The sequence below is a fragment of the Paralichthys olivaceus genome, chromosome 1 (assembly GCF_024713975.1).
Source record: "Paralichthys olivaceus isolate ysfri-2021 chromosome 1, ASM2471397v2, whole genome shotgun sequence".
Classification (NCBI taxonomy): domain Eukaryota; kingdom Metazoa; phylum Chordata; class Actinopteri; order Pleuronectiformes; family Paralichthyidae; genus Paralichthys; species Paralichthys olivaceus.
The window spans coordinates 3454319-3467483 of record NC_091093.1 but is presented as its reverse complement, the minus strand read 5'-3'; the positions used below and the strand labels follow the sequence as shown (position 1 = coordinate 3467483).

Here is a 13165-nt window from a genome sequence, read left to right as displayed (position 1 = left end):
CACATAAACAATGTCACAAAGATTTCCTTTTATCATTTAAGAAACCTAGCTAGAGTAAGACTGTACCTCACTCTGGAAGATACCAAAAAGGAGACTCATGCTTTTATACTTTCTCGCCGAGACTACTGTAATTCACTATAATCAGGTTTACCGAAAAAAATCCATGGATTGACTACAACTTTTGCAAAATTCAGGGTTTTAACGAGAAAAGTGATCACATTACTCCAGTTTTATCGCTTTACACTGGCTTCCAGTATCACTGAGGATTAATTTTTGAATTATTTGACTTGTTGTTGAGTCTCTTACATCATACATCTCTGATTGTTCATCAGAGTACGCTCTAAACCATTCCCTCAGGTCTTCTCCTATTCTCTTGCTCTATATCCAAAAACAAATTCTAAAAGGTTTGGGGAAGCAGCTTTCTGTTGCTTTGAATCAAAGGTTAGGAACAAACTCCCACCACAAATCAGACAAGCTTCTTCTGTTGATAGTTTTAAGAAACAACTCAAGACCTATTTCTATGATCTTGCTTTAAAATAATTGCATCTATTTTATTTGTATTGTACTTTTTCCTAAATCTTAGTTTTCTTGCTAAAATGTTCTTATTGATCTCTTATTTTCTGTCTTTGATTTTATTGTGAAGCACTTTGAGCTGCATTTTATGTACGAAAGGTGCTGTATAAATTAATGTATTATTATTTGCTAATGGGGGTCATAAAGAAGCAGGAATATCAAAATAACAGCTTTTCATAACCATTTCAAAACTCCTTGTAGGGGCTTTAAGTGAGCAGTACCTCTTTCATACATGGTCCACCAGAGCGGAACACGATGACATTTGTTTTATTTTGAAGGCTCGTGCAACACACATCCGGTGTTAGTGCATTACTTCTGACGGAGCTCGACGGCCCATTTGTTGTGGCGCTGCTTCCGCGTGAGTCACGTGGCAGGTGCTCGCGGAAGAGGCAGCAGGGCAGCAACATGAACGAGCGCTTTGACTGTCTGACACATGTGTACAAATGTTTCCTCTCGGGGTCGCGGCCCAGCCTCGGTGCCGCACATGTGGCCGGCGTGATGTGTGGGCTGGTGGCGTCTCCCGGTGGGGACGGCGTGGACGGCGTGGACGTGACCTGCATCAGTGTGTCTCTGGTGGAGATGCTGACCTGCCTGGTGTCTCAGCGGCAGCCTGGACCCGCAGCAGAGCTCACACAGTACTGCGCGGACACCCTGACACTGTTGCTCCGGGACATGGATCTCATGACACAACTGGTGAGTCCCACATCCTCATCCTCTTTCAGTCCTCTGAATGCAGGACGTTCACACGTGTTGCCAGAACGCAACATTGAAGACAATCAATGTCACAGTCAGAATCACAAAGAATGACCACACTCTCCTCCGGCGCCCGGGAGGTGAACTCACCAATGTATCTTGTTTTGTTAAAATCCGTCCACAGGTGCATCATTTCCAGAGTGAGGACCAGATTGTCTCTCATCTGGCTGCGAAGAGTGCATCATCGTGTGTAGTCTATCAGCTCCTCAAATCTGTGAGTAGACTCCTCAGGGCCACCATGCCTTTACTGGGAAACTTTCTTTGACCACATCAGTGCAGCAGCTGGTTCATCTGGGCTGTGTTGTATTCAAGTTTAATTTCTGGAAAGTTAATTTGAATTATTGGCTGAATTTAAGGAAATTATGCACAAGACATGTTATTGTCTCTGGATCATGAACCTTCAAATAAATATTGGACAGAGAAACAGAAAAGCTCATCAAATTTTAACAGATCATCCAAGTTGCAAGTTTAGACATGACACAAACAATAACAGATTGTGTGTCTTTATTTAACATCCATTAATTCACACTGTGGGTGGGAAAAGGCAATTTTGTTCATAAAGTATACCTCTTATACAAAGAGGTAGATTCAAGGTGACACCAGCCTTGTGTGAGTCTGCTCTTTGGCAAACGTCAGGTGAACAGTGCTCATTCTTTTAGAGAGATGGGGCTTCCTCCATGAAACATGTCTGTTCAAGGATTTTTATATGGAGGACTCATGAAAACATGTTAACCAGCTCCAGTGGTTCCTTGAGGCCTGTTACACTGGCTTATATTGTGCAGTTGGAGTCCCCTTAGCTTCAGAGCAAAAAGTCAAGAAGATATGTTTTTCATTTGTGTAGAACAAATCAAGAATGTTACTCAGTGGAGCGCAGATGTCAACTAAGACCCAACAGTCCCTTTAAATTGCAAGCTTCACTAAACTGCTCCAAAATGCAATGAGTTCTTTACTGACCCAAGTTTCAATAAAATCAGTTGTACTTCCTGTTTATTGGTCCCTTGCATGTTGTACTTAAGTTCTGACATTACATGTGACTTTTATACATCAAATAAAAACATTAATATATGTCATTATTTTATATATTAATATTTTCATTTCTCAGGGAACAGTCAGTCCCGTCTGGCAGCAGAAGTGTGTACAGGCATTTCTCAGCTCACCTTCCGCTGCTGAGTTGGACGCTTGTCTGTGGTCACTGACTGACGTCTTAAAAAGACTCCTCAGAACAGCTCCTCAAGGTAAAGATAGTTGGTTTCATGTAGGTCTGAGTGACAGCTGAACTCTGCTGATGTGTCAACCCACTGCAAGCTGAACATTAAGGTCCTCAGCCAATAGAAGCTCAGATACGTTTATGTTCTTCTTATTTCTGTAATTCAGGGCTTTGTTTTGCTTTGTCTGTCGAAGACAATCTGATCAGTGATATCAGTGAGATCAGCGCTGACAATGTGGGCCCAAAGATGATGTGAGAAGAGACTTAATGGTCACTAATGATATTAACTACCATCCAGTGAGTTGAGCTGTTCAGTGTCTGAAAAAGTTCAAGTTGTGGGAGGTAACAAACAGCAGTAGCCCCCAAGAAACACGATATGCGAGAGACATTCTAGTCCTCACCCAGACCTCTAAAATTATGAAACTTTTTGGTTTCTCAAAAGATTGTTCCTGCTGATCAAATTTCCTCTGAGGCCTTCTTTTGGCTGGGCCCCAGCAATTTACCCTGTGGTAGCAGAGCAGGATGGTGACCATGCATCGCTCTTGGATTAAGAGTAGTTTAAACCTATGTCATTTTATTAGATAGATAGTTTGTAACAGCAAGAACAAACCAAAAAATGATCAACTGCTCACAGTAAGTCAGTTAATATGTGAAGCTTTATGATAGGGATATTAAATACACAGTCAAAAGAGTGGCTACAGCTTAGAAATTATTTATTAGTAGTTGTTTTTTAAGCTTCAAAATGTCTTTTTTCCCCCAGTCAAAATCCAAAGATATCTAGTTTACAATGTTGAAATGTAGAATGTTGGTACACTAACTGTAAGATAACTCTTCTCATGTTACATCTTTATACCCTCAGAGATCCTCTGGAAACTTGTGGCACCTTTTGACTCCAGCCTCAGTGCTTTATGTTCAAGGTTTCTCCCTGAAAACCAACAGCTTTTGATGGAGTCCAGCAGCAGAGCCTGGGGAACAACATTCTGTCTCCTGCTGGACCTGCTGGAGGCGCTGACTGCATCCAGTTTGATCTCCGTAGCTGGTCTGAAGAGTCCGAGATTAGCCCACATTCACTCCTCAGCGCTCCTGACTGCAGTCAGCTGCTCCTCAGAGTATTTTGTGAAAAAGCGAGCCCTGCTGCTTCTGAAGAGACTCATTCTTCAGAAGGCTGGAGAGGACTGGGCTCCAGAAGACGTGCTGTCCGCCAGACAGAGACATGAGCATTTCCGCTCTGATATGAACATGCTAGCTCAGACTGTGTTAACAGCGGTGGCTGCTGATTGGTTGCAGAGTGTCCAAGTGGGGTCTGTCTCTTTCTTTGGGGGGACCAGACACATCCGAGGGGATGATGGTCAGAAACCAGACTGCGTGATGTTGAGAGGTGTCAGTCTGCTTCTTCTCAAGTCCATGGAGCTTCATATACAAACGGCTGGGAGAACAGGTGAGGATCCACAATGAAACACAACTCTGTTACACACAGATTGTTCAAAGCAGTTACATGTTGTTGCTGATCTGTGTATACTGCATGTGCTTTTGTTGCTGAGTTAAATCAGCTATTAGTGCATTTTAGTTATCCCTATATCAAATGTTTGCACAGATACATATATTTCTACAGTCTAGAGGAAATATTCAGAATCAAACCTCATTTCTTAACTTACCAAGAGATGACTACAGAGGTGGAAGCAATTTGGGCTGGGTATGGCATCTGCTCCAGAAGAAAAGGTCCCAAATTAATTCAGTTCACTTGAATCATCTCAGCAACAACCCAAAAAACAATGACCAGCCTTAATGGAGATGTAAGTGTCAGGGAAAGTGCGTCAAATAGTTTTCTTGACTTTAGATTATTCTTATTACGCTGATATATGTTCATGTGTTCATTTATCCAGTAAGTTTGGTTTGAATTTGTTAGTTGATGCTATAAAAACGGGTTGAACCGTCATGATTGACAGCTGAGTCGCGATTGGTCGAGCGCGTGTATGGCAGCATGATGTATCGGGAATCTATCGTCATCGCGATATCAATGTGTGCAACAGACGCATCAAACTGCGATAAATGATGTTTCTTGGGCCACGCATTCACACTCTGCATGTCAATATGTTTGGCCGATCAGATGGAGCCCTGCTGTCCTAGATGAAAAAACAGGTTTTCTGTCAGTGAATAATTGTTGGAAGAAGAGTAAACTGAGAAAACAGAGAATTGGAAAACAGAGATTGAACGGAGCGAGGCGGCTTCGTCAAATGTCGCTCCACCTCCTCCAGCTAAACTCTACTGTGGAAACTTCTAGTGCTCACGTGTCACATCATCAATATGAGGGGTTGATCACATAAAAGAATTATGAAGCTTACTTATGATCCCAGAGGGGAAAGTAACAGTGCACACACACTGAATCTGCTGCTCTGTCTCTCTCTGACACTCTACAGTTTAAAAGTTGATTCATTTGAAATGTCGCCAAAATATCAGTGATACTGATCATCACATAATGATTGATGCTTTGACTGGTTTCTGCACCGGACCCGGTGGCACTGCAGCCAGGCTGTGCCACCAGGTCCGAGCTGTCCGTGGGCACTGCATCCATAGCCAAGGACTCTCTGTTTATTTATCACAAGTCATATCGTCATCGTGATATTAAGCAACTTTATCGCATAACGCACGTTTTCCTAATATTGAGCAGCCCAAGCATGTGTATCCGTGAGAACTTGTCACCTCGGCTCCATCCCACAATTGCTACTGTGCAGACACTGGTTTTATATGAGCAGGGTTGCAGCTTCGTGTGCAGGATTTTTTGGCTTCATTTCTGGATGGTGGGAGGATGTGAAGACTTGTTTTCCATCTTTATATCCAGTCTATGGACAGACTGGTGAGGAGAGCTGGAATCCCTCATATCAGTGGCAGAAAGAAGGACCCTAAACAGACTGCTAGACATCTCTCAACACTCCCTGCACAGCACACTGCCTGGAGGAGTACTTCAGAGGCAGACTGCTGTCTCCGTCCTGCTCGACAGACAGACTGAGGAGATCCTTTATCCCTCAGGCCATGTTTTACATGTTCTCTCAGATATGGTGAAATGAGAGTGATTAAATGCATTAATCACCCACATCTGTCACCAGGCTGCCAGACTGTCACCATCACTGCCTATGTTTATCTATTTGATCTCTATATCTTTAATATCTCCAGTTCTATAGTTGTATTCGATTCTTTCACTATTTTCAGTTTTAAAATACCCTCAACATCTGTTGTACCCTAATTTACAAACTATGTTAGTCTAATGCACAAATTTTTACTTGTTTCATTTATTTATCTTTAAATCTGTATTTGAATTGGGTTTGGTACTCAGGCTCGGTTTATACTTAAAATATCTGTGTTACCCTCAATATCTCTATTAGCAGGGACAGCTTTGTAGTAGCTCTGATGGCTTGACTTGCATCTCACTTCAGATTGTGTAATTTTTCTAGACTTTATATTATGCTCTTGTGTATGACTGTTTGTGTCCCTCAAATGACGATACACTGTATCAGTGTTACAAGTTTTCTGTAGATTTTGGTAATTGTGGGCGGTGAAGATGATACTGCTGCGAAGGATGTGCAGATTTCTGAGAAACAGATAATTGGAGTCTTTCCAGATTCTGTAATGGCAAATCAACATAACAACACTTGTGTCTTTGTGAGTCTGTTGTTGTTGCAGTTAGAGGAATTGTGACATTCTGTACTACTTTATGTACACAGCAGGGGGCGGCCCGCTCACATATGAGTTGAGAAGCTGTGCTAATACCTTCACTGTGTTCTCCCACAGCAGAGCAGGACAGTGCCACTGAGGTTTATGGGTATCTACAGAGTCTGTGGGGCTTCCTGAGGCGGTGCAGTGTCCAGCTGACAGAAGTCACTCACCTCTGCTGCTGGGTCAGTCTGCTGTTCGGAGAGCAGGACGACGACATGATGGAGGCAGCTAAAGCCTTGCTCTCCATATTCCTCCATCACAGGTACAACAGATGTGTCATGTGTTGTTATCAACATGTCACGCAGACAAAGTTAATGGGGAAACTTGTTTTACTCATATTTCTAAAGGTTGTTATTCATTTTTCTATTTAGTATCTTTAAAGATCACCTAAAGACACGCCCTAGGATCTGATATGCTGAGCTTTGGATATTGATTTGTCTGAAATGTTTTTTTTACAACAATATTACCTCATGATGCCTTATGAGAAGTTCTTAAAAGAAAGATGGATATAATGCAAATAATAATATCTATAGGTGTAATTACATTATGTTATCAACAACATAACAGCAATAATTACTGTATTTAGGAGTAATGATAAGAAAAACAACAACAGATGAAATGATAAGAAAAATATGCTAATACAAATAATAAATAATAGAGAAAATAGTAAAAATGTGTTAATACGAGATGTTTCAAAATATAATCCCATATATGTCCCATGAAATGACTCAATCTCTAAACCAATGCAGTGAAAGTATAAATAATAAGAAAGATATATAAATAATTATCCAGATTTTTAAATTATGTTTTGTGTTCCTTCACTGTGGGATATGAAGGAGTTCAGAGACTTAACATGAGATTTATCTGCAAAAAAGAAATCAAGAGTGAGGGCGTAATGTTATCATGATTAAAAGAATGTAAAAACAGCCATTGAACATTAAACAGCCACCACTGCTGACTGAATACAAGTTGGACCAGACGTGTGGATCTTATGAAGGTCCATGTGATTTCCTGTTTATACTTGTGGTGGTGCTAAAAGCTGGTGAGGAGCTTTAAGGAATCTCCAAATTACAAGGTTGAGATTCACCATTTGATTCACTATGGATTCAGTCAGAGACTTTTCAGTTACAATTACCAGTTTTGCTTGGATATGAAAGAGATTCTCAGAGAACTAATGTACATTTACAACGAGCCCTCTAACCTTGTATATTATAATTATGTCTATCAATACTTCCTTTAAGAATTCACCCCAAATCATTTACAATTTGATCTGCCTAGCGTCAAATCATAATATACATTATCTCAAGGCTCTTTACATAGAAGGTCAAGACCTTAAAATCGTATTAATATAGAGAAACACAACAGTTCCCACAACGAGCAGCACTTTGGAGACTGTGGAGGAAAAACTCCCTCCCTCGCATTAATGTACTTTTAATTTAACATGACTAAGGGCGTGGTGCAGAGACACTACACTGTGTCAAGTCAAATAAATCCCCGTTAATACATCCATGTATCTTCACTGTATCATTAAAAACTTCAGATTTAGATAAATCACTAAGCTGTCACTGTACCTAATGTAAACATGAATAATACATCAGGAAAACACTCTTCACTGGTTGTCTCACAAAGCTTCTTTGCAGTCAACTACACTGGTTGGTGCAATTCTCTCCTGAGTGAACGTATTTATCCCAAAGTGTGAGCGACCCTATGTTTCACAACTGCAAGCTGGTGTGGAATCACCCCTCCACTGATACTGTATGTTTTCATGTGTTCTCGTGATTTTCATTAACAACACTGTACAGGTGTATATCTTTCCATAAGAAAGTTGCTGCAGTTAAACGTGGTGTTGAAAACCTTCTTCCAAACATGTTTGGTCAATAATAACGATGGTGAGTCCACATGACCTGGAAGAAGGAAATGTAGGAAAAAAGTACATTAATGTTCATTTTTCATCTGTGCAGACTTCAACAGATGTGAATGGTAGATTAGGAAGATATTCTCTGGGCGGATGTGTAACATGACTTTATCGAAGAAGATCCATCAATCAGGGAAATCCTCTCAGCAGGTTTTGAAAATGAGCTAACTGAACTGCTCGTCTCTCCCTGCAGACTCTGTTCTGGGGTGGATGATTTGGCTGAGCTGGAGGCAGCCTGCTCCTCTGGCTGCAACCCTCACTGCCACTTCCTGCTTCTGCTCCAGAGCGTCTCCTTCGATCACAGCACCCTCCTCGACTTCCTCATCTCCTCTGAGACCTGCTTTCTGGAGTACTTTGTGCGGTACCTCAAATACCTCAAAGCTGACTGGCAGGGTTTCACCGCAGCATGTGAAAGAGACACAGAGTCCCACTGTCATGTTTCACTGCAGGAATCACTTGCTCGCTTATGCGGTGGTGATAAACCTGCTCTGACATTTAAAGTTGAGCCAGAACGTGTTGAATCTAGCACCTGTGCTCAGCCCACATGTGTTATTCCACCAGTGGAAGGGGTCAGTTTGGCCAGTGGGCTTCGCCTTGTGGAGTATGACAGCTCTGGGGAGTCTGATCCTGAGAGCATGGAGATTTGTGAAGATGAACCAGGGGCGTCTGTAAAACGGGAAAGAGGTAGAACTCCGCTATCAACCACACAGAAACAATCTGAGTCATGCAACTCAACAGGATTTCTGAGTGAACCTACATCAACACGGGAAGCAGAGGGGCTTTCACCGCCAAGGTTACCGAGCAGGCAGAGATCATGTAGTCTGTCAGGACAGGGCTCCTGTGAGACATTAGCCAGAGTGGTCGCCTGTCTGTCGGAGCTCAGAGAGGTGGTGACAAGGCTGCAGACAAAGAAACTCTTCCCCTACAACCCTTCCTCTCTCTTAAAACTCTTAGCAGGAGTTGAGATGTGTTTCCAGCAATCACCTCCATCACAGTTTAATAAATGATAAAAGGCATATATGTGTTTTGTTCTGTTCTGTTCTGTGAGGTGGCGTGGAAGCTAATCTAATGGTTTAAAGCTTTTAATAAATCGTCTATTTATATAGAGATTTTCTAGGCTTGATGACCACTCAAAGCTCTTTACAGTACAGTTTATTTCCATTCATCTTTTCTATGAGGCGCAGTTATGGGTTCAGTATTTTATCCAAGGATACTTCGGGATGCAGATGAGGAAGACTGGGATCGAACCGCCAACCTTCTGGTAAGAGGACGACCACTCTGCCCTTAGCTGCAGCCCATAAGAGTCGAGTGCATTTCCTCTGCCTTGTCTGCCAGAAATGCAAAGAAGAGGGCTGCAGAAGGATAATTAAAATAATCTCCTTTCCTAACTTCTATTCCTTGACTCCAATAGGAAACGTCATGTGGTCTGGGAAAGATGTGAATGAAAAGCAGTAAGGAGTTAGGAAACAAGATAATATTACTCCATTTACACTTTGTAAGAAACAACTTTATGACCGAAGACACACAGACTGTGTGATACAGTGTTTAACTCTGAGCTGTGCACCCACCGTTAAACTGAGGTTACCTGCTTAAAACCAAATGACTAAACAGATGTTTCCAGTTTATACGGAGGAAACATTTAGAATCAGAATCAGCTTTATTTATTGGCCATGTATCAAACGCATACAAAGAATTTGACTCTGGTTTTTCCGTTGCTCTCAACGTACAGAAATAGATAAATTAAAAAAACAAGGACAATAAAGCAGAACAAGGTTAAGCAAACATTTAACCACTATGTACAAGTATGAGTGGATTGTCAGATGTTTAAAAGTTCCTCCCTGCTGAATGTGATCTGAGAGGGACAGCTGGAAACAGAAAAAGTGTAGTGCAGTACCGAGGCTGCCATCCGCAGCACCATCTTGATCTTTAAACATCAGTTACTCAAAAGAACTAACATCAAAATACATATTTGAAATAAGAACGAAACAAACAGGACAGAAAAGTTGAAAAAATATAAAAACACGAGGAATGTACGTGGAGAAAACCTTATATAAGTGGAATGTTTTTTTGTTGGCATCACACAATCTTCTATATATTTTGGTATGTATAGAATTTTTATTTAGTTCTGATGACGATATTGTGATCTATACGTTTAAGTTTGTTGCTCACTGTGACGCCTGACCAGACAGATGTGACGGAGGAGAAATCCGGAGTTCTGGATGTTGTCACGACAATAAAACAGCTTTTTTAAAATGTACTACTTCATCTACGTGGGTCTGGTGTAACTGCAATGTTTTAAATATTGCTGCGATAAATTGTGGGATGGCATTTTCTCCTTTCCTTTCATAAAGGATGGTTCAGTGTTTCCTATGCTAAAGGAGTTCAGTTAGGAAGTATTGAAGCTCCTCTCCTTATGATTTAGAGAATTCAAACAGCTCGTATTATGGCAGCTGCTGAAATACTTCCAGGTTATTTCACTCAGGTAGGAATCAAACTAACTTCTCCATAGTCTTAAAGATTCTTTGCACGCTCATAACATATCTCTGTGTGCATTTTGAAATATTAGAATGACCACATACTCACACTATGCAGAGGGTACCAGTTGAGTAGTGGTGCATTTAGTGAAAAAAGAAATAAAATAAGCATGTTTACAGTACGTTAAAAACTATACAAAATAGTGCAAAGAGGTGCAAGAGGAGGTAGTTGTGGTTAATTGTAGTGCAAATTAGGTAGTTACAATGGGACAAATAGTGTTAATACTCAAATGGTATATATGCTGTGTATCCAGAACATTGGCATTCTATGTATTCCTATGCAATGCCTCCATAGCCTAGCAAATATTTGTCAGTGATAACCCATTTCTACACATATGAAACTCAGTGCTGACACTCCAGCTGGTGCTATCAGTTTTTGGCACACATATTAAGAGATCACATCAGCCAGCAGATTTGTAATAAAAAGAGAAAAACAATCCTAAATGGAAACAAAAACTCATACAGAACAGTACAATAAATACCTGGTGATGTTGGGCTCCACTGAAGTCAAGTCCATCCACTGCAGAGTATCTGGGGTTTGATTTTTAAGATGCCTCACAAGATGATAGATGGAGGGATCTTCATCCTCACATCCTCCTGCAAGTGGTGAAATAACAAGGGCCTGTGGTGGAACCACACCTAATTAATACATGTTGGGAGTGATTGGTCAAACCTCTTTATGTATTGTGTGTTGCAATACATTTTAGTATCAAATGAATTATAAATACATTTGAAAAAAAAAAAATGCAGACAAACTGAGGGAGACGTTTCGAAGTGGTTCTCTGATTCTCTCATCCTATTTTTTTCCGGTACCTTTCCATGTGGCTGTCATGTTAATCATTAGTTAGCAGTGTCATCAAAGGGCCCTGTTGATTTAGCTTGACTAGTGAGTACCAGTGCATTGTTTGCTTTGTCAGTCCACACACCCTAAGCTACACAGGGGAGGAGCTGACTGTAAACTCTCAAAGTCAGCATACCTTCCCATGTAGAGTGGCTTTTTCCATCGGCCTGCACCCAATAAAGATCATTTGTATATAAATGTTTACAAATTTATTTTACTTGAATGGATTTTATAAAAAACATATTTCATACAAAGATATTCACATCATGTATTCTGTACTTTGTCGAAGTCCCTTTGGCAGTGATTGCAGCTCTGTGTCTTCTGTGGGGAGTTATGGAATAAACATGGACTTCTGCAGTTTATGGCAGTCTGCCTGGCAGATCATCTCAAGCTCTGGATGCATCTGAAAACATCTGGATGGGAGTCATCTGTGAGCTTCTGGTCGCCTCCAGGTCTCTGGGTTTGAGTCTGAGGTGAAGCTTTGTCACTGAACGGTAATGTTGTACCTTTATTTCACCTTGTCGTTCGGTATGAAATGTACAAACACACAATGGAGGAGTATTGTTCTGACAATAAGGCTCCAGCAGAGGTCGTCACAGAGCCGTACTGACGTCTTCGTAAAAGGATCACCTGGATGTAATGGAACATAACACCAACTCTGTTGTGTTGGGTGAAAGAACACTAAAAACATTTCTCTTTACTTCAGTCTTTAACTAGATCTGGCAGATGGCCACACTTTTGGGCCTTTATCATTTTTATCACTTTCCTTTCTGATTTTATGCATGTTTTAAATTTTATTTCATTTCTTTTTCTATTTGTTTCCTTTTCTTTTGAATGTCATTTTAATATGTTCTTATGTTATTTGAAACCTGTTCTTTCATATGAATTCAATGTTATATTTAATAACATGATTTGATTTGTATCTATATTGTATATATGTAAACCACTTTGAGTTGTATTTATTGTATGAAAGGTGCCAACAAATAAAGTTTATAGTTATTATTATTATCATTTTAGAAGATATATTTGCTGGGGGGCCGCCAAGGGGCGCTAGGGGGGCCTCAGGAAATTGGAGGGAAGATAAGAAAAAAAAAGCAAAAAAGCAAAAATATAATAATATTATTTACGTAATCATTATCATAAAATATTATCTAATTATTTTTTGAGGCAACTGGTCACAGCTGGTTTTATCCAAAACTGGCTCAAATAAATGCTCACCTTTATTAGAGCTGTGCATCGTACAAAGACAAGGTCATTCTACCTTGTCAGTAATGATCCCGATGTTTGGGTTTGTTGTTTCCTCACAGGCCAGAGAGAAAAACTGTTGTCAGCCTTTTTTCAATACCTTGCGCCATATCTCTAATCTACTGTACAAATGTGCAGCACAAACAAGGCTCATTCACAAATTCTTTTTCTCAGTGTGGTTTCAGCTTTTTAGTTTTCAGCTTGCTCAATGCAAAACTTGCCTTCGTAATACAGTCACCGTCAGAGAGATGTGTGTTGGACCCAAACTACACCAAAGAGAATTAAATTGATGAAAGATCATCTGTCCTTACAACATATCCAGTGTTGCAGCATGTTTCCAGCTGTGATTACATTGGTATTGGACTTTTTCATCACTGAGAGCAAGT

At 40.6% G+C, this 13165-nt stretch overlaps 1 protein-coding gene across 2 annotated transcripts; it reads left to right on the top strand.

The window, feature by feature from the left end:
- The first annotated feature begins 877 nt into the window (after positions 1–877).
- On the top strand, positions 878–9175 carry lins1 (lines homolog 1). 2 transcript variants are annotated; one of them, XM_020079673.2, is made up of 6 exons: positions 878–1266; positions 1451–1540; positions 2429–2561; positions 3393–3971; positions 6323–6506; positions 8353–9175. In XM_020079673.2, the coding sequence occupies exons 1-6, from the start codon at positions 979–981 to the stop codon at positions 9164–9166; spliced, it is 2088 nt and encodes a 695-aa protein (XP_019935232.2). In that variant the 5' UTR covers positions 878–978; the 3' UTR covers positions 9167–9175. The 2 variants fall into 2 exon arrangements, with proteins under 2 accessions (XP_019935232.2, XP_019935231.2); XM_020079672.2 differs by having other exon boundaries at positions 882–1266; positions 6320–6506.
- The last annotated feature ends 3990 nt before the right edge of the window (positions 9176–13165 follow it).